At 51.0% G+C, this 25032-nt stretch overlaps 1 protein-coding gene and 1 long non-coding RNA gene across 3 annotated transcripts in view; one reads left to right on the top strand and one right to left on the bottom strand.

The window, feature by feature from the left end:
• Nucleotides 1-59: 59 nt before the first annotated feature.
• Nucleotides 60-24237, bottom strand: LENG8 (leukocyte receptor cluster member 8). 2 transcript variants are annotated; one of them, XM_090050001.1, is made up of 15 exons: nt 23735-24236; nt 18383-18554; nt 15170-15274; nt 14722-14835; nt 10977-11226; nt 9797-9932; nt 9031-9216; nt 8358-8696; nt 7487-7621; nt 6816-7101; nt 6061-6162; nt 4748-4816; nt 4106-4235; nt 3453-3660; nt 60-1977 (listed from the first exon to the last, which is right to left on the bottom strand). In XM_090050001.1, exons 1-15 carry the CDS (start codon nt 23770-23772, stop codon nt 1815-1817), a joined length of 2433 nt encoding a protein of 810 aa, XP_089906127.1. In that variant the 5' UTR covers nt 23773-24236; the 3' UTR covers nt 60-1814. The 2 variants fall into 2 exon arrangements, with proteins under 2 accessions (XP_089906127.1, XP_089906128.1); XM_090050002.1 differs by lacking the exon at nt 8358-8696 and having other exon boundaries at nt 23735-24237.
• Nucleotides 24238-24509: 272 nt separating this feature from the next.
• LOC149863786 (uncharacterized) overlaps nt 24510-25032 on the top strand; it is a 30994-nt gene continuing 30471 nt past the window's right edge. The window contains exon 1 of the long non-coding RNA XR_016442723.1: nt 24510-24559. This is a non-coding gene — a long non-coding RNA (uncharacterized LOC149863786). The remainder of the gene's footprint in view (nt 24560-25032) is intronic.

Here is a 25032-nt window from a genome sequence, read left to right as displayed (position 1 = left end):
CTTTTTTTTTTATTTGTAATTTGAGGAAAAAAAAAATCACCCTCAAAAAGGGGGAAGGAAAAATTTCTGGAAAGGAAAAAAAAGAGCATTTGAAATCCAGCTACTTGTGCACATCAACAAGTTACATATTTTCAAAAGAGAAGGGGAGAGGGAGGAGAGCAGAGTACTAAAGAAACTAAAGATAAAAGAAAGGAAAATAAAAAAAAAAAGGACAAACAGAGGAGACAAGGTTGGGGGAGGGAACGGGTTGTTACCAAGTTACCTGCAAAGAAATGGGGGGGTGGGGGGAGGGAATAAATAAATAAAAATTAAACAAAAAACTGAGCAGCAAAACCAAAATCATAATTAAAAAAAAAAAAAATCAAAACAAATGAACTAAAAAGCCCCCCTCCAGGAACACAGAAAAAAAGGTAAAACACTTAGACATGAGCTGAGGCTTGGCTTGGGTCAATCCCAGGGAGATGGCAGCGGCGGCTGTAGCCTTTTTCCTGTAGCATCTTGCTGCGGTTTGCATCATCCCCCTTTGCTTTTTCTCTCTGCTGTGGTGGATCCCTGATACGATTTGATTATTACTTTCAGTCTCTGAACAAGAGTCTCTGGTGAGGGGGTTGTGGAAGGGATGGCAGCTCAACCTTTTTCATGGGGTGATTTTATTTTTTTGCCTTCTCCTCTGCTGCTGGTTTCTGCAGGTTGCTTTGTTTTTTGCCCAGATGTGCCTCTTGTATACAGATTTTTGGCTTTCTTTCCAAGGCTGGACAAAAAGCTCCAAGGCAGGAAGGAGAAAGAGAGAGAGAGAAAACTGAGACAGTGTTAGTTTCGGCTCAAAGTGCATCCACGACTCAAAACAAGTCATTTGCTCTTTAAAATTCCCCCCAATGGTTTCAACAGCAAAAAAACCCAAAACAAAACAAAAAAACCCAACCCCCCCACTTGCCCTGCTAAAGTTGATCCTTAAAAAAGAAAAAAGTAGAAAATAGGTACTTTACAAAATACAATCAATTTTCTCTCCGTATTTACAGCATCAAAGAAAAAGGTTCCTGTACAGAATCCTGAACAATATATACAGAGAAGTGGGGGGTCTCCACAAATCATCAGGTCAGCTCTGTGCAAGAGGGAGTAGTTTCCTTGGCCGTGAAAAGGGGAACAGAGGGGAGAGAGTTCAGGGCAATAACCCTGGGAGGTTTCCTGAGGGCTCGGCTCTAGAAAGTATCGGCTCCCTGCTCCTGAGGGGTGCTCTAAGGAAGCCGGAAGCTGAGTTCAGGGTGGGGCTGTGTGGTCCCCTCTAGGCAGCCTCTGGATTTCCTTTCCCTCCGGAGGTTGAGTCTGATCTCTCCAGGAGTGCGCTGCCCCGGCTGGGAAGGAGCTACCTGCTTCTTCTCATGCACTGAGATCCGGGAGCCAGACATGTGCATGTGTTTCGCTGGGCACAGATGGCATGGCCCTGCCCAGCCCCGGAGAACGTCTGGGAAGGCCTCTCCTTGTGACCGCCATCCAAGGCACCCCGCTCCCCACCACAACACCCCATTCCCCCCTGCAGAAGTCATCTGCTGGCAAGAGACCAAAGGAAAAGCATTAACACTGCACATGGCCCTGCCCTCCTGCTCTTCACACCACGGAGGGACGTGCTGTCTGTCGGCTGGCCATCTTACCCTCTTCTATGCGTCAGAGGTGCATGAGGGTGGGGGGTTGGGGAGTGCAGGGAGCAGCTCCTCCGTGCCAGCACTCGGAGGCTACCAGAGCCTGGTCCCTCCAGAGCCTGCCATGTGCTCCCCTTGGATTTGATTTAAGTGAGGGGGCCACATGCCAGGGGAGGTTTAGAAGTTGGACAGGACCGCTAAGCTCTGCTTGCAGTCAATCTTGGTGGTGTCGGCGCCTGCATACGCAAGGGACAGAGGGGCCAAAAAGAGTTGGCACTCTTCCTCTGACTCGAAGGCCAGCTCTGACTGAACGTAGGAGACTGGGAGCAGTGGGCGGAAGCTGAAGGAAACAAAATAAAACAAAATCAAGCACACACGCAAAGGAGAAGAGGGAAAACATGGAGGAAGAGGGCTGGGAGGGCCAACAATGAGATGCCTAAGGCAAGCGGTGCTGGTAAGCTGGCCTGGCACCAGACCTCAACCTGGCACTCAGTGCGAATCAGAGCTAGATGGTCCCTCTCCCCAGACAACTCAATAGCCCTCTGCTGATGGATAGAATAGTCAAGTACTCCATGCATACCCAGAGCTAACTATGGGATGACTGAAAACACCTTCCCTAAGCATACCCCCCACAGCAGGGCTGTATCCTGGGCCCTGCATGGATACTCCCCCTCCCCTCCCCACCAAGGTTGAAGATGCCTGGAAGAAGCTGGGCAGTGTCTGTGACCTGCCTCCCCCTGGGACAGCACAGATTCATTGTAGCCTCTCACAGAAGCCCCTGCTACAGGGGCTCCTTTGGGCCCATTTCATTCTGTATTTTCTCTCCAACTCTGCCCGCAGCTGGAGGGGATCTCTTGCCCTGTTAAGGCAAGTAGGCTGACAGAACTGGCTTGGAAGTGGGTGTGGGGAAGAGGGCAGAAGCAGCACGAATATGTTCTCTTGTTAGACTGGGAGAGGTCCTGGTACCTGGCTGAGCACTGGTCAGTGTACGGCCCTCTTGAGGAGGGGAAATGGTTTAATGCAGAGGTTCCCAGGCTGTGGCAGGTTGCTTGTGGGGTTGTGGCACAAACCCTCTGCCCAGACAAGTGGCTTCTGGGGTCACAGCTGAGCTTCTGGGGTTAAAGCCGGGTGGTGGGAGAGCCCCAGGATGGAGACAGTCGGCTCCATGGTAAAAAAAAAAAGGTTGGGAACTACTGGTCTAATGTGTAGCAGGAGAGAATGTGCAGTGCACTGCAGAGGGGTGGGGGTGTATACAGAGATCTACTGCCAGGGGAATGCTAGAGAAATAGGCAGAACGGGATCACCCAAAAATCACTGGTCTGGGAGTGCTGATCCACCCCTTTGCCTCCCGGTGGGGTAGTGGGCCATGAATCCCACCACTCAGCTCCTTTATGGAGCCCCTGGAGGGATTCATGTGCAGACCTGGCAATGGATACTTGCTCAGAATCAGGGGCTGTATAAGACCAGAGAACGGCCTGCCGCTGTTTGGATGGCAGTTGGGACACTGCCACAAGTACTAGCCACTTCCTACTTACCTGCCAGGGCAGACTGCTCCCGAGCCTCCTTGGAAGTCTTTGAGGCTAGCCTCTATCTGGCCTAAGAGGGACTGTGGGCAGGCCGCAGCCCAGCCCCAGCAGCAGCTGGGCATGGGAAGGTGGAGTGGGTACTGGGCACCCAGATCTCCCACCAGCTTTAGCCAGGAAGCACTTGGCACCCCCAGCAGAGAGTATCGGGCCAGGGATCCAGGTGTTGGGTAAAGGGAAGGCTGGGCAGGGGGTAGGTTAGCTGGCAGGTCGCTCATGCAGCCTCACATACGTTTTGATCATGGCTTTAAGAGCTGTTTTCCTCTCCCGCTCAGCGAATTTGTCGATGAGGTAGCCGGACATACAGGGCGCCTCATGGTAGAGCTGGAAGAAGCGGTGGTAGTTCGACAGGGCCCAAGCAGCACGCAGGGCTAGGGCGTGGGCTACGCAGGGGTCTGATTTCAGCTCCTTGGTCAGGTATGCCAGCTCTGTGGTGATATCTGAAGGGGAAGAGAGGCAAGGCCCAAGCTTATTATGGCCGACAGGGGGGACCCCCACCACCTTCCCAGCCTTGGGGGTGGCTGCAGAGGAGAGAAGCACCCTGGCAGGGCTGGGAGGTTCCCCAGTGTCCTGGGTCTGCCCTTTTTATTGGTGAAACAGGGGAGGTGCTCTAGGTTGTCTCTGTAGTCCTGTGGGGATTCCTGGAGGACTCCTCTACAACTCCATGGTTAGAGTCTACAAGAACTATAGGTCCTCCAAGTCAAGACATGGCTAGAGTTACACAATGTAGGTGGGTACCACAGGCATCTCTATGGCAGACCTTCCCCAGACATGGAGGCAGGGCTGTCAGGAAGGACGGATATAGACCAGGGTTAAAAGAGTCATACCGTCAAGGAAGGACCCCCCCAGCTCTGCAGTTAACACAACTGGATGCAGCTCACTCACCCCCAGAGTTCTTAGTGAAGATGTAGTAAAGGATGCGGTAGGCAGTGAATTCCCCCACATTGCCCGGTAGGTTCTCAGCGTAGAGAGACTTGAGCTGCGTCTGGCACTGGTTAAACTCCTCATGATCCCCCTGGAGGACAGATTCCCTTTTACTGGGGCTGGGTGGAAGCCAGCTTGCTCAAGGAAACTGTGATCAGTGACACAGCCAGGAAGAGAACACAATAATCTTGGCCCGCAATCCTGGCTCTGCTTTAGCCTACAGATCCCATCTCCCTTCCAGAAACAAGGCTGCAGGATCCTGAATCTCAGCCTCTTCTGCTCTAAACCAAAATGCACCCCCCCACTCCCTGCCCATAACTGGGGATATAAATTAGGAGTCCTGATTCCTACTTCTAAACCCCCTAGACCTCTCTCCTGTTCTTATCAGAACCAGGGACAGAACCCATGAGTTCCAGCCATTGGGTCCAACCTAGCATCCCTTCCTGCTTTGGCAAATTTCAAGGCATGCCCAAAACAAGGGTTCAATTTCTTCTGACAGATGCTGACAAATCAGCAAGATGCTGATGTTGCCCTACCCCTGGGCAGGGCCATTCCCACTGACAGACCTCACAATGATGACTGGCTTCTCTCCCCCACACTCACCTTCTCTAGTGCTATCCGGGCATGGGTCTCGTACACCTCCACTGTGAACTCTGTGCGAATACCCTGAACCTAAAATCAGGGGTTGGGAAAGAGGGGAGAAGAGAGGGGCAGTGTTACCAGACATGCCCTTGTTCAGCCACAAGCATTGGCTGAAAGCAGCCACAAAGAGGCCCCTGAGCTGGGGCAGAAGGCCTAGGCTCTTGATAAACAGGCCAAAAGGGAGTGGCCAGTTTGGATTAGCTGTTGCCCTGACAGCTAGCCACAGCTGCCAGCAACACAGTTAGCATATGGGATACAGCTGGGAGACATTAACCCTTGATACTGAGGAGTTGGCTCTGCAGCAGCTGAGGGGAAGCAACAGAAAGATGGCAGGTGCCATAGGCAGCCACCAGATCCAGTGAAGCAGACAGTCTTCTTAAAGGTTATGAGTTCTTATCTGGGGGCAGGCTCCTAGTGCCAACCCTGACTGAGGTTACACAGCAAACCAGTGGCAGAACACTGTGGAGAACAGAGGAGCCCCAGTTCCCCTGCTCTAAGCCACCAGATCCTATTTCCCCTCTCAGAGCCCAATGTTCAAACAAAACAAAATCACACCAAAGAGAAAAGTGCTGATACTGCTGTACAAGACCCTAGCAAGGTCTCACATGGAATAATCAGGTGCAATTCTGGCCACCCATGCCTAAGACACAAGGATTGACTGGGGAACAGATGCAGAGAAGAGCTACCAGGCTGAGCAGCTCTTATGAGAGACCAGCTGGACAAAGCACAGGCAGAGAAGAAATTTAACTCATCTATAAATACATCCATGGAGGAATACCAAGCAGGGAGAAGAGCTACTGGAGCCAAAAGCAGCACCAGACCGTATGTCAACTGGATGGGAATAAACTTGGGCTAGAAATTACATTTCTAACCAGCACAGCACTGAAGCTCAGGAAGAGCCTGCCAGTAAGAGTGGTGGGATCACCAAAATCCCAGAGATATTTAAGGTATTTAGATCAGCAAGTAAATGGGACTGCCTTACACAATTACCTACAAGAGCAGGGGGCTGGACTCACTGCCCTAGGAAGACCCTGCCAGCCTGCTGTTTGGGCTGTTCAGGGTTTGTCCAAATAGGAAAGCTGACTGCAGTAGCAGCAGGATTAGTTTTCTTCAGGTGCAACACTGTGCAGATACCCTCTTTATGCTGCAGTCATTGCTCCATTTTTGTGGAGGCCAGTGTCCCACAGCAGTTAGGCTCAAGATATTTGCAGGCAGGCCTCAGCTGACCCTCGCATGGCTCCCAGTGCCCAGGAGAGGGATGGAGTGGGGCTCACCGTGAGGTCCTGTCGGATGGATTTCATCTGCTCACAAGCAAAGACATAGTCCTGCTTCTCCTTCCAGTGCGACTTCACCATGGAGAGAGATTTCTTCAGTACCTGCAGGACAGAGGTATCCTTGGTGAGTGAAGGGATGGACAGATCAGTGACAGTATCTTTATTAGGGGTTTCTCTCTGGGGACAGATCATTCACCCCTCCCCTGGCAGTTGAGGAGGCACTGGGTCTTGAAGCCAAGCTGGATCCTAGGCTACAAGACACCCTATGACTGCCTTGCAGATGGCTGTAATGCCACACGCTGTTCAGACTCCCAAGCTGAAAGGAGCTCTTCCATATGCCCCAACCCCAGCCAAGATTTGGGGCTCCTAGGGATGTTGCCTAAACTCCAGCCATGACCCCCCCTTCTCCCTCCACAAGTAAATCCTCTACAAATCTACAGGGACAAAAGGTGGGGAAACTGAGACACTAGGAAGAGGAAGTGAGCTAAAGGTCACACAGCAGACTGTAATGCTGACAGAAGCCATGCTTCCTGGGTCCTGGACTGGTGCTCTCTCCAGTTAAGCTGCACTGACACCAGAGAACTGTGGCTGTCAGCTTTCATGTGGCACTTGAAATCTTTGGTCTCTGCCTTTGGTGGCTCATGTTGTATCTCTGTACCCATGACAGCGTTTCCATCTCCCTTCATCTTAGCTTGGGGAAACCAGCCAGGCTCATGTGTGTGACAGAGCCAGCGACAGGGAGCATCAGTTCTCACCGAGACAGGCCGGACGGTGGAGGGGTCAGGGGCGCAGGTGAGTCGCAGGTAGTGCTTGGTGATCTCCTGGCTGGTGCCCATGATCTTGAGCTCGTTCCAGTCAGGGCCCTCAGAACTAGCTGTGTCCAGGCTGTTGATCTGCAGGATCAGGGGCTCCAGCCTCAGCTTCTTGGAGTGGCCATGCTGGAAGCGGGCTGCCCGCCGCTGCTTCTTGAACTCCTTCTCAGGGTCCTCGTAGTCCATGGTGGCCCTCTTGCGGTTACGCTTAGAGGGGCCCTGGTCATGCCTGCACATCACATGGAAGTCATGACAGGGCCAAGGGTCTGAGGCACAGCTAGGGATATAACCTATGTGTCCTGCTCCCCAACCCTTTGGGTCCAACCCACCAGCCCCTGCTTCCCCCCCTGACCTGGAGTGAGAATCCAGGCATCCTGCTCCAACCCACCAGCCCCCACTCCCTTCACCAGTGCTGGGAAAGAACTGGTATCATGTCTCCCAGCCCCACTGCTCTAACCCATCAGACTCCCCTCCTTTGCCAGACTTGGACATTGAATCCAGGAGTCCCAGCTCCTAAGCTTGGCTGCTTGCACAGTAAAGCCAGCTCCTACATGGACACTGAGGTTAGACAGAGCTTGTTCCTTCTCTGGCACAACCAGGACTCCCCACCATACCTTTTACCCCTCTGCATCCTCATGCGACCCCTCTCTATGTGTCCCCCTCTGCCACGGTTCTTCTGTGCACCCCTGCGGGGCCCCAGGCGGGTCTCGCCGCCAGAGTAGGAGCTGTCTGAGTCTGAGTGGGAATCACTGTCAAGGGAGACATAAGTATTAGAGTGGTGCAGCTTAGCCATGATTCGAGGGCAAAGCTGGAGCCATCAGGGGGCTTCCAGAACTGGTTCCAGAAGAACTAGGGAAGGGCAACAAGGATGATCAGTGGTATGGAGAAGCTTCCATTTGAGGAGAAACTAGAGAGCCTAGGCTTATTCAGTTTAGAAAAGAGATGCTTGAGTGGGAACAGGAGAAAGATTTACAGATTAGTGAACAGTGAAGAGAAAGTCCCAGGGATTTATTATTTACCGTCTCTCATGAGACAAGAACTAAGAGTCATAAAATGAGACTAGTAGGTCATTAGTTTAAAACTAACAAATGGAAGCTCTTTTTTGTACAGCATGCAATTGAAGTGGGGAACTCATTGCCACCAGATGTTGTGGAAGCTGACTGTTTAACCTGATTCAAAAAGGGATTGGATAAATCCTTGGGAGGAAAGAGACATCAATAACTATTGAGCACAGGAGTGATGGGCACAGCCTCCAAATCAGAACTTCCTGGACCTTAAATGCTTGAAGCTGCAAGTGACAGAGGGACAGCAGGAAAAACTGTGGTCATGCCCTGTTCATTCTCCCTTTCAGCATCCTCTCTGCCCCTGTGTGACAGGAGACTTGGCAAGACAGACCTATGGGCTGGCTCATTAAATGGCACTTCTTAAGCCTGAAATAGCGCAGCTGTGGACATAACTGGGCTTCCAGTACAGGCCCGGCCCTACCTGCGCCTGAAGTGGCGGCTGGGCGAGCGCGACGAGGAGCGGGAGCGAGAGCCAGCACTGGAGGATGAACTGTTCTCCTTCATGAAGACATTGCGGTTCCCAAACTTGGTGGGGAAGCCATTCCCACGGGTGCGGCCAGCCCCAGCCCCAACACCTGCCCCACCAACCCCGCCACGTGCGGCCGGGGGGCCCAAGGTGCTGGCCCCAACCCGCTGCTGTGAGGGCTGTTGCTGCTGCTGCGATGCCAGGCCTGAGGGCATAGAAGCCCGTGGAGAGTGGAGCGAGGACACTTCCCACCGCTTTTTCTTGGGGCTCTCAGAGATGCTGTCCCTGCCCAGACTGGAAAGGAGAGTGTGTGTGTTACTGGGGAGGAGAGGAGCAGCTGACGAAGGCCCACCTTGACAGACCCTACAAGACAGAGGCCCCAGGAATCCTAGCCCACACCCCCTCCTGAAGCTGGGATAAGAGCCAGGGGTCCTGGCACTCTACAGCACCTAGTTTCCTTAGCCTTCCTAGAGCCAAGAACAGAACCCCGGTGTCCTGAACCTTGGTACTTCCTGCTCTAACCCATACCCCACTCCCCTCAGGGCTGGAACAGAACTGAGTTCTGGCTCCTAGACTCCACTGCTCTAACATGCTAGCACTACTTCCCTGGCCCCAGACAACCACTCACCCTGGCAGTGGCTCCTGGCTCCAGTCAATGGTGTAGGCTGTGCCATCTTGCAGCCTGGCCTGCAGGACCTCCTTCAGCAGCTTCTCTGTTCTGTCCTTGTCCTCCTCGGACTCACAGGCAGTGAAGCAGCGCTGGACGTATTCCTTCATGTCCTGGGGCCAGTCCTCAGGTTTGCCAGCCGATGAACTGGGGGAAGGGGATACAGAAGCCAGATGTCAGAGAATCAAGCCTATAATTGTGGCCTCATCTAGGGATCATGAGAAGACCCTTAGCTGGGGGAAGGGTTTGGGAAGAGGTATTTATCCCTTTGATAGAGGGCATGGACCACTTGCTACAGACAGAGTTTACAGAGAGGTTAAACTCCCATCTTCAGCATTAGCTCAAACTACATATCTGGGAGAAGGGGTATTTAGATCCAGTCATGTTTGCTGACTGGTGATTTTTCAGCTGTTTCCCTGCTTATGGCCATTTACATGCTCTTCTGACTTGGAGAGGGAGAGAATTCATCTGACAACTGCATCTCCTACCACCAAAGCCAGCATGTGCAGTCAGGAAACTGCCCTGCACATGTGACATAGCTTCAACCTGCACTGCTTGGTCTGCATTGGACTTGACTGCTCCTTGGGTCATATGAAGGCTCTCTCTGAAAAAGGCTGGCTGGGGAGGAAAATACAGCGGAGGTGGGATTTGAAAATAAACAGGGCCTTGGGTCTGTACCACCTCCTCCCATCCCAGCTGCTTGGCCATGGGCCAAGAGGATACACACCCATGGTTATGATGCTTCTCCGAGTTCTGCTGCGAGCCAAAGTTACCATGCTGTTCTGCGCCCCCAAAGTTCTGGTTTGTTAGCACAAAAGGGCGTTTCTGAATGTTGAATTTCAGGCCCCCTGCACCAGGGGCTTCTGTGAGAGAGAAGTGGGAAAAATGGATGTTACCCAATAGCTAAAAGAAAGGAGAGCTTTGATTTCAGAGGCCTTTGGAATGGATTGACTCAAGACCCTGTGATGTGTCACCCATCAGCAACTTGAGTGTGGAGAGAGCTATTCAAACTCAAGTGGAACATGAGCAACCAGTGGAGCTGAGCCTGATAGAGGCACTAAAAATCCATCCTGTAATTCTAACTGCACTCTCATGCATGCCCTGTCCTAAACTGGAGTGACATGGATTGAGGGCAGGGACACACCCTCCATCCCAGAGGCAGTTGCATCTCACCACCAGCTGACAGGTTCATGTATAAAGAGAACTCCCACATACCCTACACCACAGGTGGCTGCATCAGCACTGAGTGAGGTCCCTGCATAAGCAGCTCCACAGTGCACCCCTACCCCAGAGGCAGCCACATCTCAGCACCAGAAGAATCAACCTGGTATAAATGCCCTCTGAGCTCTACCTGAGGCAGCTGCATCTTGTCACTAAGCAGCCATGCTGAAAGTGACAGTAATGAAAATGTTAGGAGATGGCTAAATACTTTAATATGGTGCTCTGGAAAAAAGTCTCCATTGCCGGGAGGCAGGAAGGAGTTAAGTTCTGTAGGTTCACAGAGTGGGACACAGATCAAACCGCAGAGAGAATGGGAGAAGGGGGGAGGAGGTTGTTTGCATAAGCAAAGCATGCCGATGTCATGGTGAGGACACAGGAACACAGCTGTCTGGTTACATGACAGCTACAGTCACTAATAGCAGCTTGCCTTTGAGGGCCTGCCCAAGTTCATACAGACTAAAAGACTAAAGACTGCTAACAAGCCAGGAACCCTGATTCCCAGCCCACCCCACAACCCCTTAATGTTCCACAGTCTGGAACAAAACCCAGGAGTCCTGGCTCTCCACTTCAAGCTCCAGCTCCCCAGAACTCTTCATACCCTCCCGGAGCTGGGAGAGAACCCAGGTGTCCTGTCTCCCAGCCTCCCAGCCCCACCCCTTTCAGAGCCAGCCTGAGTAGGGACTCACGTTTCATACGGTTCCAGATTTGCTGCCCTTTCTTGGGCTTGGGCCCCTCTGAGTATGAGTGCTGGCTGTAGGAAGGGCCAGATGAGGTCTGCTGTGGGTGCTGGGGTGCGGAGGAATTGCTCTGCTGTTGGCCTGCACCCCCCATGGGGTGTGCATTGTGCTGTGGAGGAGGCTGTGGGGGTGTTGAGGTGGCAAGCTGCTGCTGCTGGCTGGGATAGGGCATGCTGTCATCAAGGCCAGGGACTGGTGGCTGGGAAGGAGAGACACTGTGAACCAGAAGCCACCTTGGGTCATACCCAGGGATAGAATCATAGGAAAAAAAAAAAAAAATGAGGGTTGGAAGGGACCTCAGGAGGTCATCTAGTCCAATCCCCTGCTCAAAGCAGGGCCAGTCCCAACTAGATCATCCCAGTAAAAGCTTTGTCTAGCTGGGTCTTGAAAACCTCCAAGGATGGAGATTCTACAACCTCTCTGGGTAACCTGTGTCAGCGTTTTACTACCTTCCTAGTCAGAAAATTCTTCCTAATATCTAACCTAAATTTCCCTTGCTGCAACTTAAGACCATTGCTCCTAGTTCTATCATATGCCAGCACTGAGAACAGTTCAGCTCCATCCTCTTTCAAACCACCCTTCAGGTACTTAAAGACTACTATTAAATCCCCACTCAGTCGCCTCTTCTTCAGACTGAATAAGCACAGTTCCCTTAGCCTATTCCTGCAAGTCATGTGCCCCAGCCCCTGAACCATTTTTTGTTGTCCTCCACTGGACTCTCTCCAATTTGTCCACATTCTTTCTGTAGTGGGGGGCCCAAAACTGAACACAGTACTCCAGATGTGGCCTCACCAGTGCTGAACAGAGGGGACTAATCACTTCCCTTGACCTGCTGGCAACACACCTACCAATGCAGCCCAGTATACCATTAGCTTTCTTGGCAACAAGGACACACCGCTGGTTCATATTCAGCTTACTGCCCACTGTAATCCTCACGTCCTTTTCTGCAGAGCTGCTGCCCAGTCAGTCAGCCCCCAGCCTGTAGGTACATGGGACTGTTCCATCCTAAATGCAGGACTTTGCGTTTCTCCTTGTTGAACCTCATGAGATTCCTTTCAGTTCAATCCTCCAATTTGTCTAGGTCACTCTGAATCCTAGCCCTACCCTCCAGCATATTTACTACTCTCCACAGCTTGCTGTCATCTGCAAACTTGCTGGGGGTGTATTCTATGGCATCTTCCAGGTCACTGATGAAGACACTGAACAAAACCAGCCCCAGGACCGACCTCTGGGGCACTCCACTTGATACTGGCTGCCAACTAGACATCGACTCATTGCTTATTATCCTCCAAGCCTGGTGCTCCAGCCAGTTTTCTATCCACCTTACACTCCATTCATCCAGTCCATACTTCCTTAGCTTGCCTGTGAGAATGTTGTGGGAGACCATCAAAAGCCTTGCTAAAAAAAACCAAAAAACAAGGTACACCACATCCACCCATCTCCCCACATCCACAGAGCCAGTCATCTCATCATAGAAGGCAATCAAGTTAGTCAGGCATGACTTGCTCTTGGTGAATCCATTCTCACTCTTCCCAATTACCTTCTCCTCCAAGTGCTTAGACATGGATTCCCTGAAGATCTGCTCCGTGATTTTGTAGGGACTGAGGTGAGGCTGACTGGTCTGTAGTTCCCTTTTTTCCCCTTTCTTAAGCATGGGAACTATGTTTGCTCTTTTCCAATTATCCGGGGCCTCTGATCGCCATGAGTTTTCAAAGATGATGGCCAGGGGCTCTACAATCTCATCAGCCAATTCCATCAGCACCTTTGGGTGCATCCCATCCAGCACCATGGACTTGTGTATGTCCAGCTTTTCTATACGGTCCCTAACCTGTTCTTTCATCACTGTTGGCTGCTCACCTCCTCCCCAAACTGTGCTGCCTGGTGCAGTAGTGTGGAAGCTGACCTTGCCTGTGATGACTGAGGCGAAAAAGGCTCTTCAGCCTTTTCTGCATTGTCTGTCTTTATGTTGCCTCCCCCCCATTCAAGTAAGTGACCCACACTTCCCCTGATCCTCCTCTTGTTACCAACATACTTGTAGAAACCTTTCTTGTTACCCTTCACATCCCATGCTAGCTGCAACTCCAACTGTGCTTTGGCCTTCCTGACTTCATTCCTGCATGCCCGAGAAATGCTGTTATAGTCTTCCCTAGTTATTTGTCCAAATTTCCACTTCTTATAAGCTTTCTTTTTGTGATTTAGTTTACTGAAGAGTTCCCTGCTAAAGCCATACATAGCAGAACGATAAACACACAGCAGAATGGTGGGGGACCTTGGATAGACTGCCTGATCCCCTGCAGCCTTACTGAATTCCCTGGGGTAGAGTAGGTAGTCTTCAGCCCCTTGTCCTAAGACCTGACAAACAACAAGGGGTAACAGTCCCTGGTTACAGGTAGAAAAGTGTATTTTGCCACTGCAACTCAGGAGCTCTTGAGGTCATACAACCAACTGATAGCATTCTTTAGAGGTGCACTGATACATCGGCCTCATGTTGGATCGTCACTGACGTGGAAAATTGCAAGTACTGGCAATCATCGTTTTTTGTCTGACATGGCCAATAAATAATGTGGCCAATAAATGTTGTGTGCATGCACACAGCCACAGCTGCAGCATGCATGCAGCCAAGAGTGCAGCCCTATGACATGGAGAGCAGCCAGGTCTAGCTGGGGGAAGTGATAAGTGGGTAGGGCATGAGTGTGGGGGGCAGATCAAGGCCCCTGTGTGGAGGAATGGAGTAGGGCTGGCACTAGTGTTGGGACAGGGACTGCCCAGCTGGGAAGGGTGGGACATAGGACGGAGTCAGGTCTTGTCTGGGGGCACCCCCAGATCTGCGTGTGGGGCGAGGGCAGGCTATGCTCAGGGTAGGCGGTGCTGGAAGGAGGGTTTGGGGGGCTGGAGTCCCCCCCAAATTTGCTGTAGTTCCCCACTGCTTCCCTCCCAGCATTGCCACTGCCTGCCACAAAGCAGCCCGGCCCAGCCCCCCTGCTGTGAAGAGTCCAGCAGCAGCCCACCCTGCCCTGCATGCAGATCTGGGGGCACATGCCCCCACCCCGTATGCCCTCCCAGGGTATGTGCAACAATGGGAGCTGCCACCCCCGCTACCCCCAGATAAGCCATGGCTGTCCTGTGCCCCATCCTAGCTGGGCATCAGCTGCCTCTGCACAAGCCCCAGTGCCAGCCCCACTTCCTCCCTCAGTGCAGGGGCCTTGGTCCCCCCCACTTCCCTCACAACATACTTACTAGTTGGATGCTGCTCTCCAGGCTGTGGGGCTGCATATCAGAATTGGATTGGTACCGGCTGATATGGCTCCTTAAAAATGGCTAGTGGCATCAGCCCCAAAAATCTCTGTTGCTGCACCCCTAGCATTCTTGGCTCCCAGCATTCCCTGCTTTAACCCATCAGACCCATTCCCTTCCCAAGGCTGGGGGAAGAAGCCCAGCATCTTGGCTCCCAGCCACCCTGCTCCAACTAACAGGTCAATCTCCTGCAAGAAGCTTGGAGTCAAACCCTAGGGAAACTGCCAAGCCAGGAGTGTCCACTCATCCCACGTGCTCTTGCTTTTAGACCACCAGGCCACAACCCTAACACCATTCCTGGTTCATGAAGGAAGGGAACAACTGCCCACACGCTGCTGAAGTGGGGAATCAGAGGCCATGATAACTAGGAAGTGGGGGTGGGGATCAGTCTATATCTCACCTGGTTCATGTTCCCTTGGTGCTGGCCTGGAGCTGGTGGCTGCTGGGGTGCTGATGAGGAATATGAGCCCGCAACCCCATACTGATTGGGAGAGTTGTAGCCAGGATAGACATTCTGTAGAGAACAACCCACAACACAGAATGGTGTCAGAGAGCTGGTGGCATCTTCAGAGTGCTCGATAAATTCTCTATCATTCCCACTCCCCCCACCATCTCTGGAAATGCTGGAAGCCTACCTCCCATCCATGACTCAGCAACTCTTGAGGAGCAGACTCCTTTGCTTTGGAAAAACCATTTAAGCTGGGAGGGGAGCTCAGGTTTTCCAATTACACCCTGAGGGGTGTCAACCACTTGGCTGTGCTACCTTGCTGACAGCAAGCTCCCCCCTTTGGATCCTAGTCCCCAAGATGCTGACAGTAGGAGACCTTAATGGCCATGTCCTTACTCACCATTGGATAGTAGTAGTTGTAGGGATATGTGTAACCATATGGTTGGTACCACTGGTAATACTGTTGCTGCTGCATGGCATTTGGGTCTCCTTGCTGGGATGAATACTAGAGACAGGAGGAAGAATCAGTAGGAATGACAGGCACCTCACTCAGTAACCACAGGCCCCTGCTGCAGCCTGGACTTCCCAGGTTGCACTGCTGCAGGCACCTCTCTGGCAACCAGGCCATGCAGAAAGGCTACCTAGATTTTCTCCATAGCCAGGAGGCAGCATGGACACACAACAGCCAAGAGAGTGCATGCATCTTGCACACGTGCCTGACAACCCAACCAAGGCAAGAGACAGGTGAGATGTGCTTATGGGGCTGCATTGGTAGCAGTGTGGCATGGTGGGGGTCTAAGTCCTCGTTTGGGGTTGTGGTACTACTACCAGTAGTTACCATGGCAAACAGGCAAGGCATGACTGTCATTTTAAGTGGGGGTGGGGTGGTGCTAAAAATTGATTTATTTTTTTTTAAATCATACTTGCATCATTTTTTTTCAAATTATAATCTTTTTTTTTTTTAAAAAGCACAGCATTTAAAGCATAATGAAAATAAATTCTACAGGCTGTTGCACGTATTTAAATTCTAGTCACCAGTTTAAAGCAGCTGTCCAAGGCAAATCATGAGCAAGAAGTTAATTATCTAACATGTGTGCAATGTATCATTGGCTTGTTCCTAATGTACTAAGACTGTAAAGTTAATAAGAATCAGAAAATAGCATGTAATTGCTTCAACAAGCATGTGCCTAAGGTGACCTCCTATGCTGCAAAATGAGACACTACATTCAAGGTCCTGTTCGGGGTGCTGACAGTACATTTATAACAGTAAATGGGCTGTACTACATAGTAGGGTTGGGTATTTGACTGGTCGAATAAAGTTGGGTAAACTGGCCAGTCAAATACCAGCCAGAAATTAAAAAACTGCTAATAGGTCCAAATAACACACAGAAAAGTACAAATTTTCCATTAAATGCATCAAAAAACAATTAAGAATTCATATTTCCATCAAGAAAACTATAAAAAGGTGCAGTTTTGGGGGTTTTTTTTGGGTAAAATTGCTATAATCTTTGGCCAGTCAAAAAAATGCAGTCAGCTGACCAATCAACTGATGTTTGACGTGTCAATTGACCGCCTTGCCAACCCTACTAGAGATGCACATCATGCACAGCCAAAGCAACTCACTGAAATCCAAGGTGAAGTTACTTCCAAAAAAAGCCATGTAGTAACTTTACTACAAGAGAAAGGTAGTTCACCAGGTCAGTTGCATCATGGAGAAGGCAGGGCAAAGTGGTACTGTATAGTCTAATAAATTCAGAGGGGCATAATAATCTTTTCTAAGCAGCAGCTTGCTTTGTCGCATGCCATGAATCTTACAAAGCAAGCTGTTGCTTATGAAAGCTTATGCCCTTCTGAAATAATAAGTCTATAAGATGCCACTATCCCCTGCCTCTGCTTTACTACACAAGTGGAGAGCCAATCTATTTGCATTAAGCAAAGGCTAATTCCAGGATGAAATCAGATGTCTTGCCACCTACTGGCAGGACTCTAACAGTGGCAGGCTCTGCAACAGCACTAATTGTAGGCAGCCAGCTTGCTAGAACTGGTCATGCATTCGCTCTTTACTATGGAATAAAGTCTGAGGTAAATGATTCCACAGTAATTGCGGTGACTGCTGTCATTATCAGTTGTAAATTCAGATTGGTATAACCCTTGGGATCAGTGAGAATGCACTCTGCTTTAGACAATGAGTGAAGGACAAATGGAATATGTAAAATTAAACAACAAAAACAACTATTTAAATTGAGGATTTTCCACTTGGGGATTTTAAACAGATCCATCTAATTTAAAGGAGCCCTTAGTTACTCCCTGTAGAGACTGGGGACCCTACTCACTGTCAAGAAACAGCTGAAGGGCAGGAGAGCTTGGGAAGTAGACAAAGGTGAGAAACCCAGAGCTTTATCCAGCAGACTAGAGCTAGAAGTAGAACCCACATCTGCCCAGCTTAGGTCCTGTGCTCCATCCGCTAGGCTACAATACCTCAGGGTAGCTCAGCTCATGTGGAGAGATGTGTGATAAAACTGATAAAGGGCTTGGAAAGAAAGTCATAAGAGAGGCTGAAGGAGCTAGGCATCTTCACCTCACAGAAAAGGCACTTAAGAGGGGACGTGATGAAGAGTTTTCAAATAGTTGAAGGAATGCCATAAAAAAAAAAAAAAGAGAGAGAGAAAACACCTTTTATCTCTTAGTGCAGAGCAGGATGCAGACCAATGGCCTGAAGTTGCAGCAAAGTAGGTTTAGATTGGATACAAGGAAAACCTTCTTCACCATTAAAACAGCAAGGCAGTAGAACAGACATCTAGGAAAGTTGTGAACTCTCCATCACTGGAAGGTTTCCAGGAAAGGGCTGGACAGCCCCTGGTCAGGGACAATATAGGTGTAGCTATGCTTATGTTCTACTATGGGGATTTCCCACATTTATGGGCTTTACTGGTAGCAGAAAGGGTGGGGGGGGGCAATATGGGTCAGGGTGTTTTTAAGCCTTCCTCAGAGGCATTGGGTGCTGGCTGCAGCCAAAGGTGAGGATTTTGATTGGATTCACAGAGGTTTAAGGCTGGAAGGGACCTTATGAGATTATCGGGTCCAGCCCTGCTACTCTGGGCAGGAAAGACAGCTGGGTTGTGCCATTGCTGGGACTTAAACCAGAAGGTTCCTGGCTAGAGGATCTTGCCCTTCCACCCAGGGTCAGACTGATCACCATGGCTGGGGTCAGAAAGGAATTTTACCCAATGGCCAGTGGGCTTACTGTGGGCTGTAGTGCATTTTGTTTTCTCTGTAGTGGGGCACATAGCCCTCTACCTGGGATCTCCCGAGTGTATATTAACAATCTTTCACAGAAGCAGGATGTCGGCTGCTGTGCGTCCCTGCTTTACTGGCGGCAGGTTTGGATGTTATTGCTTGTGTTGCGTGAGGGACGACGGTAGTTTTACTAAGAGGATAGATTACAGATCTGTACAGGATGGTTTGGATGGGGATGACCCTGCCTCAGGCAGGGGGTTAGACTAGATGACCTATGGAAGTCCCTTCCAGGCCTGCTTCTCTTTGATTCTATGATTGAAACCCAAAACCTGGCAGCTTGGGTCAGGTGGGGCCTCCCTCCTTGGGTCTTCTTTACCTGGGCATTTGCTGGTGCGCTGCTGGAGCTCTTGCTGCTCCCAGAGGCAGCGTTGGCTTTACTAATGCTGGCCAGTGCTTGCCTGGCTTTCTCCCACTCGGGGTTCTCATGCATTGGCCCTTCCATGGTGTTCTCCCGGGTGCTGCTGTTTCCCATGTTGTACTGCGGGGCCCTGGAGAGGTTAGAGAAAAAGACTAAAGTTACATTAGGAGCCTCTGCCCATAGCATCTGCTACCCTGCTGCCCCCCCCCTCCAGTACAGGCTTGGGAATCACTCCAAAGGAGGGCACTGAAGCTTCTACAACAGGGAAGATTCAAGGTCCCCAGCTGACACAGTAAAGCAGAAAAGGTTAAAAGGGAAGCAAGCTGCACTGTAACAGAAAAGCATATACTGAGGCAGAAGCTCCATCTATAGAAGAATAACTGCAGCCCTTCTCTCCAGACTGTGGCAGGTCACCTTGCCCCATACACCCATGTTCTGCCCTCTTGGGCCTAGGCTGTGCCAACTCTTCCCCCTACATCCACCCAAGCACCTCTGCACTCCCTTTGCACGCACCCTGAGAAATACAGAAGTGCTGACCCCCTTCATTATGGGAAAGCGGCACAGAGGGCAGGTCACAGGGCTCTCTTCTCCAACCCCAGGGCTGCAGCTGACAAAAAAATCTCAGTGGACTTGCTCCTGGTGGATGTATCAGGCCTGCAAGTAGGCTCTAAGCCTATGCTTGGGTATCCCAAGAAAAGGGCTAGTTATTGAAGGCTCGGAAGGGGTTTTATATTAGATTCTCAGGTCTTGTCTTTTCACTCCTCCCTGGAAAATGAGAGCCGACTGGAGACCTGGCCACATTTGGGTGTCATGGGTGGGTAGGTATGTACCCCTGCAGAGGATTTGTACGGTCCTCAGCAAGGTACAGACAATGGAATAAAGTAGACTGGGGGAGGGGAGTGAGTTTGCTGTGTGGCAAGAGTGTCTAAGGGGAGCTGATGGAATTGTCTCACCACAGGGTTACGAATGTGCCAAAATCTCGCAGGACTGAAGCCAAGGGCTGGGAAGTTATTTTTGTTGGTTTGTTTTATTAACCCTGGTTCGAATCAAACAGAAGGAGAGATTGCCACTAAAGGCTCTTTTCTTTCTTTAAACATATTTTTGAACCATGTCCCATATGAGGCACAACAACTTGTGGCTGAGAGTTTAAAGACAGACAAACTGAAATTCCAAGTAAAACACACATTTTTAGCAGCAAGAGGGAAATCAGTAAATCCCTGGAACAAACTCCCAGAAGCAGGGAAGTCTCCATGGCCTGATGTTTACAAACTGAAACTCAATGCCTTGCTGAAAACTCTTTTTAGTCAAAAACAAGTGACTGGACCCAAGACAGGGGAAAGCTGGTGAACTCTAACAGCCTGTGACAGACAGAAGGCCAGGCCAAGACAAAAAGAACTGTTAGATCAGCAGGGTCAACCATCCAGCCTGTGTAGCCTTGCCATCCAGCCCCCCAGTGCTGCCCCTGTGTCTGATCTGATCCACATGGAGTAGGGCACATGCACATGGCTGATTCATGAGCTGCCCATGGATCCTTCCCTTTTTCCCTCCCCAGAGTACCTGAACCAGTGGTCACTCCAGTCAGCCTGAAATTTGTACTGCATAAGGCACAGATCACAGTGTGGCCAGAAGGCACTGGATCAAGTACTCTGGGGGATGGGGAGGAGGTCCAAGAACTCAATCTGCCCTGTGGACTGAACCCATGCCACTCATGTAGATCACAGAATCATAGAAGTAGGGTTGGAAGGGACCTTGTAGTCCGACCCCTGCCTGGGCAGGAGAAAAAACTGGGCTCAAATGATTCCAGCCAGGTAGGCATTGAGCCTCCTCTTAAAGACCCCCAGGGTAGCAGCCAGCACTACTTCCCTTGGAAGTTGGTTCCAGATCCTAGCCACCTTGACCTGTGAAGTACTTCTTATGGATGTCTAATCTAAACCTACTTATGGCTCCAACAACTTATGGCTGTTATTCCTTGTTATGCCAGGGTGCGCTAGGGGAAACGAGGTCTCTCCCAAACGCTTTCGGTCCCTAGTGAGTTTATAGACGGTCACCAGGTCCCCCCTCAGCCTTCTCTTGTGAAGGCTGAACAGGTTCAGGTCCCACAGTCTCTCACTGTAGGGTCTGCCCTGTTGTCCTCGGATCATGCACATGGCCCTCCTTTGGACCCTCTCACTGTCGTCCACATCTCTCCTGAAGTGGGACGAACAGAACTGGACATAGTACTCCAACTGTGGCCTGACCAGTGTTACATAGAGGGGGAAAAACACAACGGCCCCTTTTCACTGCAAAAAGATTTGCTTCTTGTTAGCTCACTCAACCCAATTCTACCATCCTACATCATCTAGACACCAATCTTCTTGTCTTACAAACAATTCTCTACTGAAATGGTTACCAAGCAAGGGTGAAAGGGAAAGAAAAAGCAAAAAAGGTTTGGGGATGTCTTTACAGGTCATAACATGGGAAAACAGAGTATTTTTTTCATAAGAAGCAACCTTTACAATTCTCAATAATCTGTCACAGGGGAGAACTCATTTCAGAGGCTTTTAAAAAGAAAACTCAAAGTTCTAAGGTTGCTGCTCTCCAAGGGGCCATGGGCATGATGTTGACAGCTGCTGACACTGATAGGCAGACCCCTGGGAACGAGCATGGGTCTATATGGATGAAAGGGACTCACCTGCACAGAAGTCATGGCAAGATCAGGGCTTAGAATAACACTGTGCTAAGCAAACTGGTATGTGCAATAAAAAGCAAAGGGGTTTATTTTGGTGATATCTGTTACTGGACCAACTTTTTGGGAGAAATGCTGGACCATTTTTCAGGCACTAAGTACCCTTCTTCAAGCCTGGGAAAGATCCATGCTTCTTTCCCACTTGGTTTTCCCATGTTTCCTGGACCACCATAGCTACAACACTCCAAACCTACATGCATTTTCAACAAGATAGTTACAAAGCTGCTCAAATTATTTACTTGCTCAGCTGTATCCCAGTTTCTCTAAGCAGGGCAGCTGGGCTTGGAAACAACCCCCCCACACCTTCTAAATTTGTTTTCTAAAAACAACGTGGAACAGGTTTGGCCACCTCCCTTCAAGTGAGATATTTCACTCAGACTCCTTTGCCTGCTTTAGGGTACAGACAAGGGAACAAAGTACATGGAGTTAAAGCGAGGTGGGGGGTGGAATTTACTGCCCATTAGCTGACATAAGGTAACTCTCTCAGGTGTTTGCTCTATCCCACAGTAAGTATAAATTAAACGAGGGCCATTTACCTCTGAATGGAACCAAGCTAAATTAGCAGTTTAATTTCCACTTACTGCAGGATAGGTTTGGACATACAAGTTACTACAGAAGAACCAACACACGGTAACCATGTGTTACCGTAAGTAACAGCCTCCTTAATTCAGCATCGCTTCATCATAAATCCAGCTCCACATTTGACTGGGGATTCCTTAGCTGTTTTACAAGTGCAGTCCTCAGACTGATGCATTTATCCTACACCCTTTGCACTATTAGACATTAATATTTATTTCCTTCCAATTTACTAAAATGCTTAAAGGTTATGCATCCACATACACTGGACATGCTTGATGTGAGCAATACCAAGGGCAATAATTTAAGGGCTTGTTTGTTGTACTGGGTGTAATTACCATGGCACGCCCTACCCATAACATACCCACACTTATAGCTGAACAAATGTACTTGAACCATAACACCCCATTCTCTCAGAGCAGCAATTCTCAACCAGGGTGCCACACAATGCTAATGCTGTTAAGGTGTGCAAGTGCGATTCATACAATAAGCCCAGAGATTTCAAATAGGAACCCATATGCCAAATTCATTCTGACTTGTTGTGGGCTCTCTGAGTTCTTTCCAACAGAAGACCTGCTTTAATAGTTTTCCGTAGTCAAAATGTGTGAAAACTAAGAGCTGACACTTTTCCAAGGGAGACCCTGAGTCTATGGAATTTAAGAACTGCTGCCTTAAAGGGGAATAAGCTATGTGATGATATTTGGATTACTGGTTGCCTATGAACACGAAGGCCCAAAGACTACTTCCAGTCCTATAAATGTGACAGCATAAACTGGGCCAGCAGTAGATGACTGCCTGGAGTTATCATTTCAGCAGTACATCATGCCCTCATTGAAAGAGTTATATCACTGCACCACCACTGTACAGGCTAGGCTTTCAATAACCTGCCACAATCTCCCTTCAGTGCTTCCTAGCTCCATTTTCAAATGCCTTGGGCTTACAGCGCACAACAGCAACCGAAACAAAACTTCCCCAAGGTCAGGGCTGGGGCGCACCAGGCACAAGACATGAATAAACAAGCAGCAACCCCTGCCTTAAGGGTAAAATATGCTGAATCCACCCAGGTCATTTTAAAATTAACTATGCTGGATGAGAAGTGGCCTGAAGGCTGCCACTAACTCCAGTTTCACAGACACGCAGGCAGACAAACGATGCGTTTGTCTGGCTGCAGGACATTCCTTTCTTTTCCTTCCCTGATCTGTATAAGTCATGAGCTTGTGCTCTGAAATAGTATACCTTTGTGGCTGCTCAGTAACAGGATTGCTACCGACAAGGACACATGGCAACTGGGAACATAAGAGGAGATTTTAATTCGGTTTGATATAAAGGCTCCCTCTAACCCAGGACTTCTTTGGCAATCCCTACCTCTATAAAAAGTATGTGTGTGGGGGGGGGGGAGGGGGGGAAGAGATATGTCTACATGTACACACACACACATGTCCCCTCATATACAGATATAGACAGCTCTCCCCTTGTGCGTGTGTGAATGTGTGCACACATGGGTAGATCTATCTACATCTATATACAAGGGGAGATGTATATAATCTCTCCCCTCGTATATAGATAGACAGGCAGACATTGCCAAAGAAGCCCTGGTTTAAAGGGAGCCTTTATTTCAAACCAAATTAAAATCTCCCCTTGCGACACACATAATCCCAGTCTCTACGGCTGGAGCAGTGGCTCTCAGCCTTTTTGGACTCGAGACACTGCTCATAAGACTCGAGACCCCCTCTGTAATTTTTGCAAATGAAGCAGCACTCAATTTCAAGCAACAAACTGATCCCTGACAGCACTTTCCTCCTTGCAGATGATCCCCACGGTGGAGATAGGGCTCATGCTGGCAGGCGCAAACCTGAGCCTGCCTCTAACTACTCAGCTTCCCTCCTCACACCTCAGGCACCCTTCAAAGGAGCTGGCAGCACCCCTGGCATCTCTGTACCTGTGTCCCCAAGTCCCATTATCAGAACGGATCAAACCCTCACTCCCCACCCCTGCAAACCAGTAGTCACCATTCAGCGGCCCGCTGGTCTCCCAGGTTGGTGGCCATTGCTTGGGGCCCACTCAGGAGGATGCAGACGGATGCCCTAGATGCTCCCGGGGCTGCTCCTCCCTCGCGGCGGCGGCGGGACAACGCTCCCCGGCCGGGCCAGTGGCCGCCCAGGCCCCGGGGCGCCCGCGGCTCTACACTGCGGGAAACCCTTAGCCCCTGTCCCAGCTCCGCCCCGGCCGGGTGTCTCCGGCTGCCCCCGCAGCGAGTCCTTCGGGCCGCAGCCCCCTGCCCCAGCCCCTCCTCGGGCCTCGGCGCTGCCCCCGCCCGGCCCCCCGCCCTCGCCAGGCCCCTGCTGCCGTCGCCCGGCCCCGCCTCCCTCTCCTGCCCCCGCTACAGCCGGGCCCGGGGCCCAAGTGCAGGGCGCTGGTCGGGACGCGCGGGGAGCGGTGCGGAGCGGTGTGGGGGGGGGACAGTCTCTCGCTTCCCCAAGATGGCGGTGGCGCCTTCCTGCTCCCCCCGCCCTGCCCAAGAGGAGCGTCTGCTTCCGGTGCCTCAGGAAGGAGAAGCGAACGTGCGTATGCGTATGCGTATGCGTATGCGTGTGCGCGCGATGACATCACGCGCCGACGCTCTCCCAAAGCCAGGGGACGGGAGGATGGGAAAGGAGCGGCAGGCTGCACCAATCAAGGAGGGGGAACGAGCCCTGCGTGCGCGATGACATCGCCGCGCAGGTGCAGTCCCAGCCGTTTCCCCCTCCCTCCAGACTGGGGGTGGGCGTAGGGGGGTGGGGAGCGGCCGGTTTGACCAATCGGGAATGAGGAAGGCCAGCTGTGGGGAGTCATTGGTAGGAACTGGGAAGAAACTGGGGGTGGGGTTAGGGAAGCAGGCGCGTGGGTACGGTATCCCAGGAGGGACAGTTTCTGTCAAAAGAAGTAGGGCTTATAAAGTGGGTGGGGTGGGCACCTGGATTCCGTTTTGGGAGGGGGCGTAGAGCGGGGCTGGGAGTCTGAACGCCTGGGCTCTCCCAGTTCGCGCAGGCTGCTGGCTGTAGTGGTTAGAGCAGCCCGGCAGGGGGCCCTCGCCTGCTACACCTCCGACCCCCGGGGAGCGGGAGCGGGCCCAGGAGCGGCGGGGGAAGAGCACGGGCCGGGGCAGTAGCCTGGGGACCTCCCCTGCAGGCTGCGGTGGCCTGGGGCGTGCGTGCCTGGACCTCCTGGCCTGCCTGGGTCTGAGCTGGAGCTGCCCCTGGATTGAGTGCCCTGGGGCCGGATATACGTGTACCCTGCTCTGCCCAGTGCTGAAATGCAGCTGCCTCTA

This window comes from Crocodylus siamensis, chromosome 5 (genome assembly GCF_052110815.1).
Source record: "Crocodylus siamensis isolate JL-2025a chromosome 5, ASM5211081v1, whole genome shotgun sequence".
NCBI lineage: Eukaryota > Metazoa > Chordata > Crocodylia > Crocodylidae > Crocodylus > Crocodylus siamensis.
Note: the sequence above shows the minus strand (reverse complement) of the source record. Positions and strands in the feature narration are given on the sequence as shown.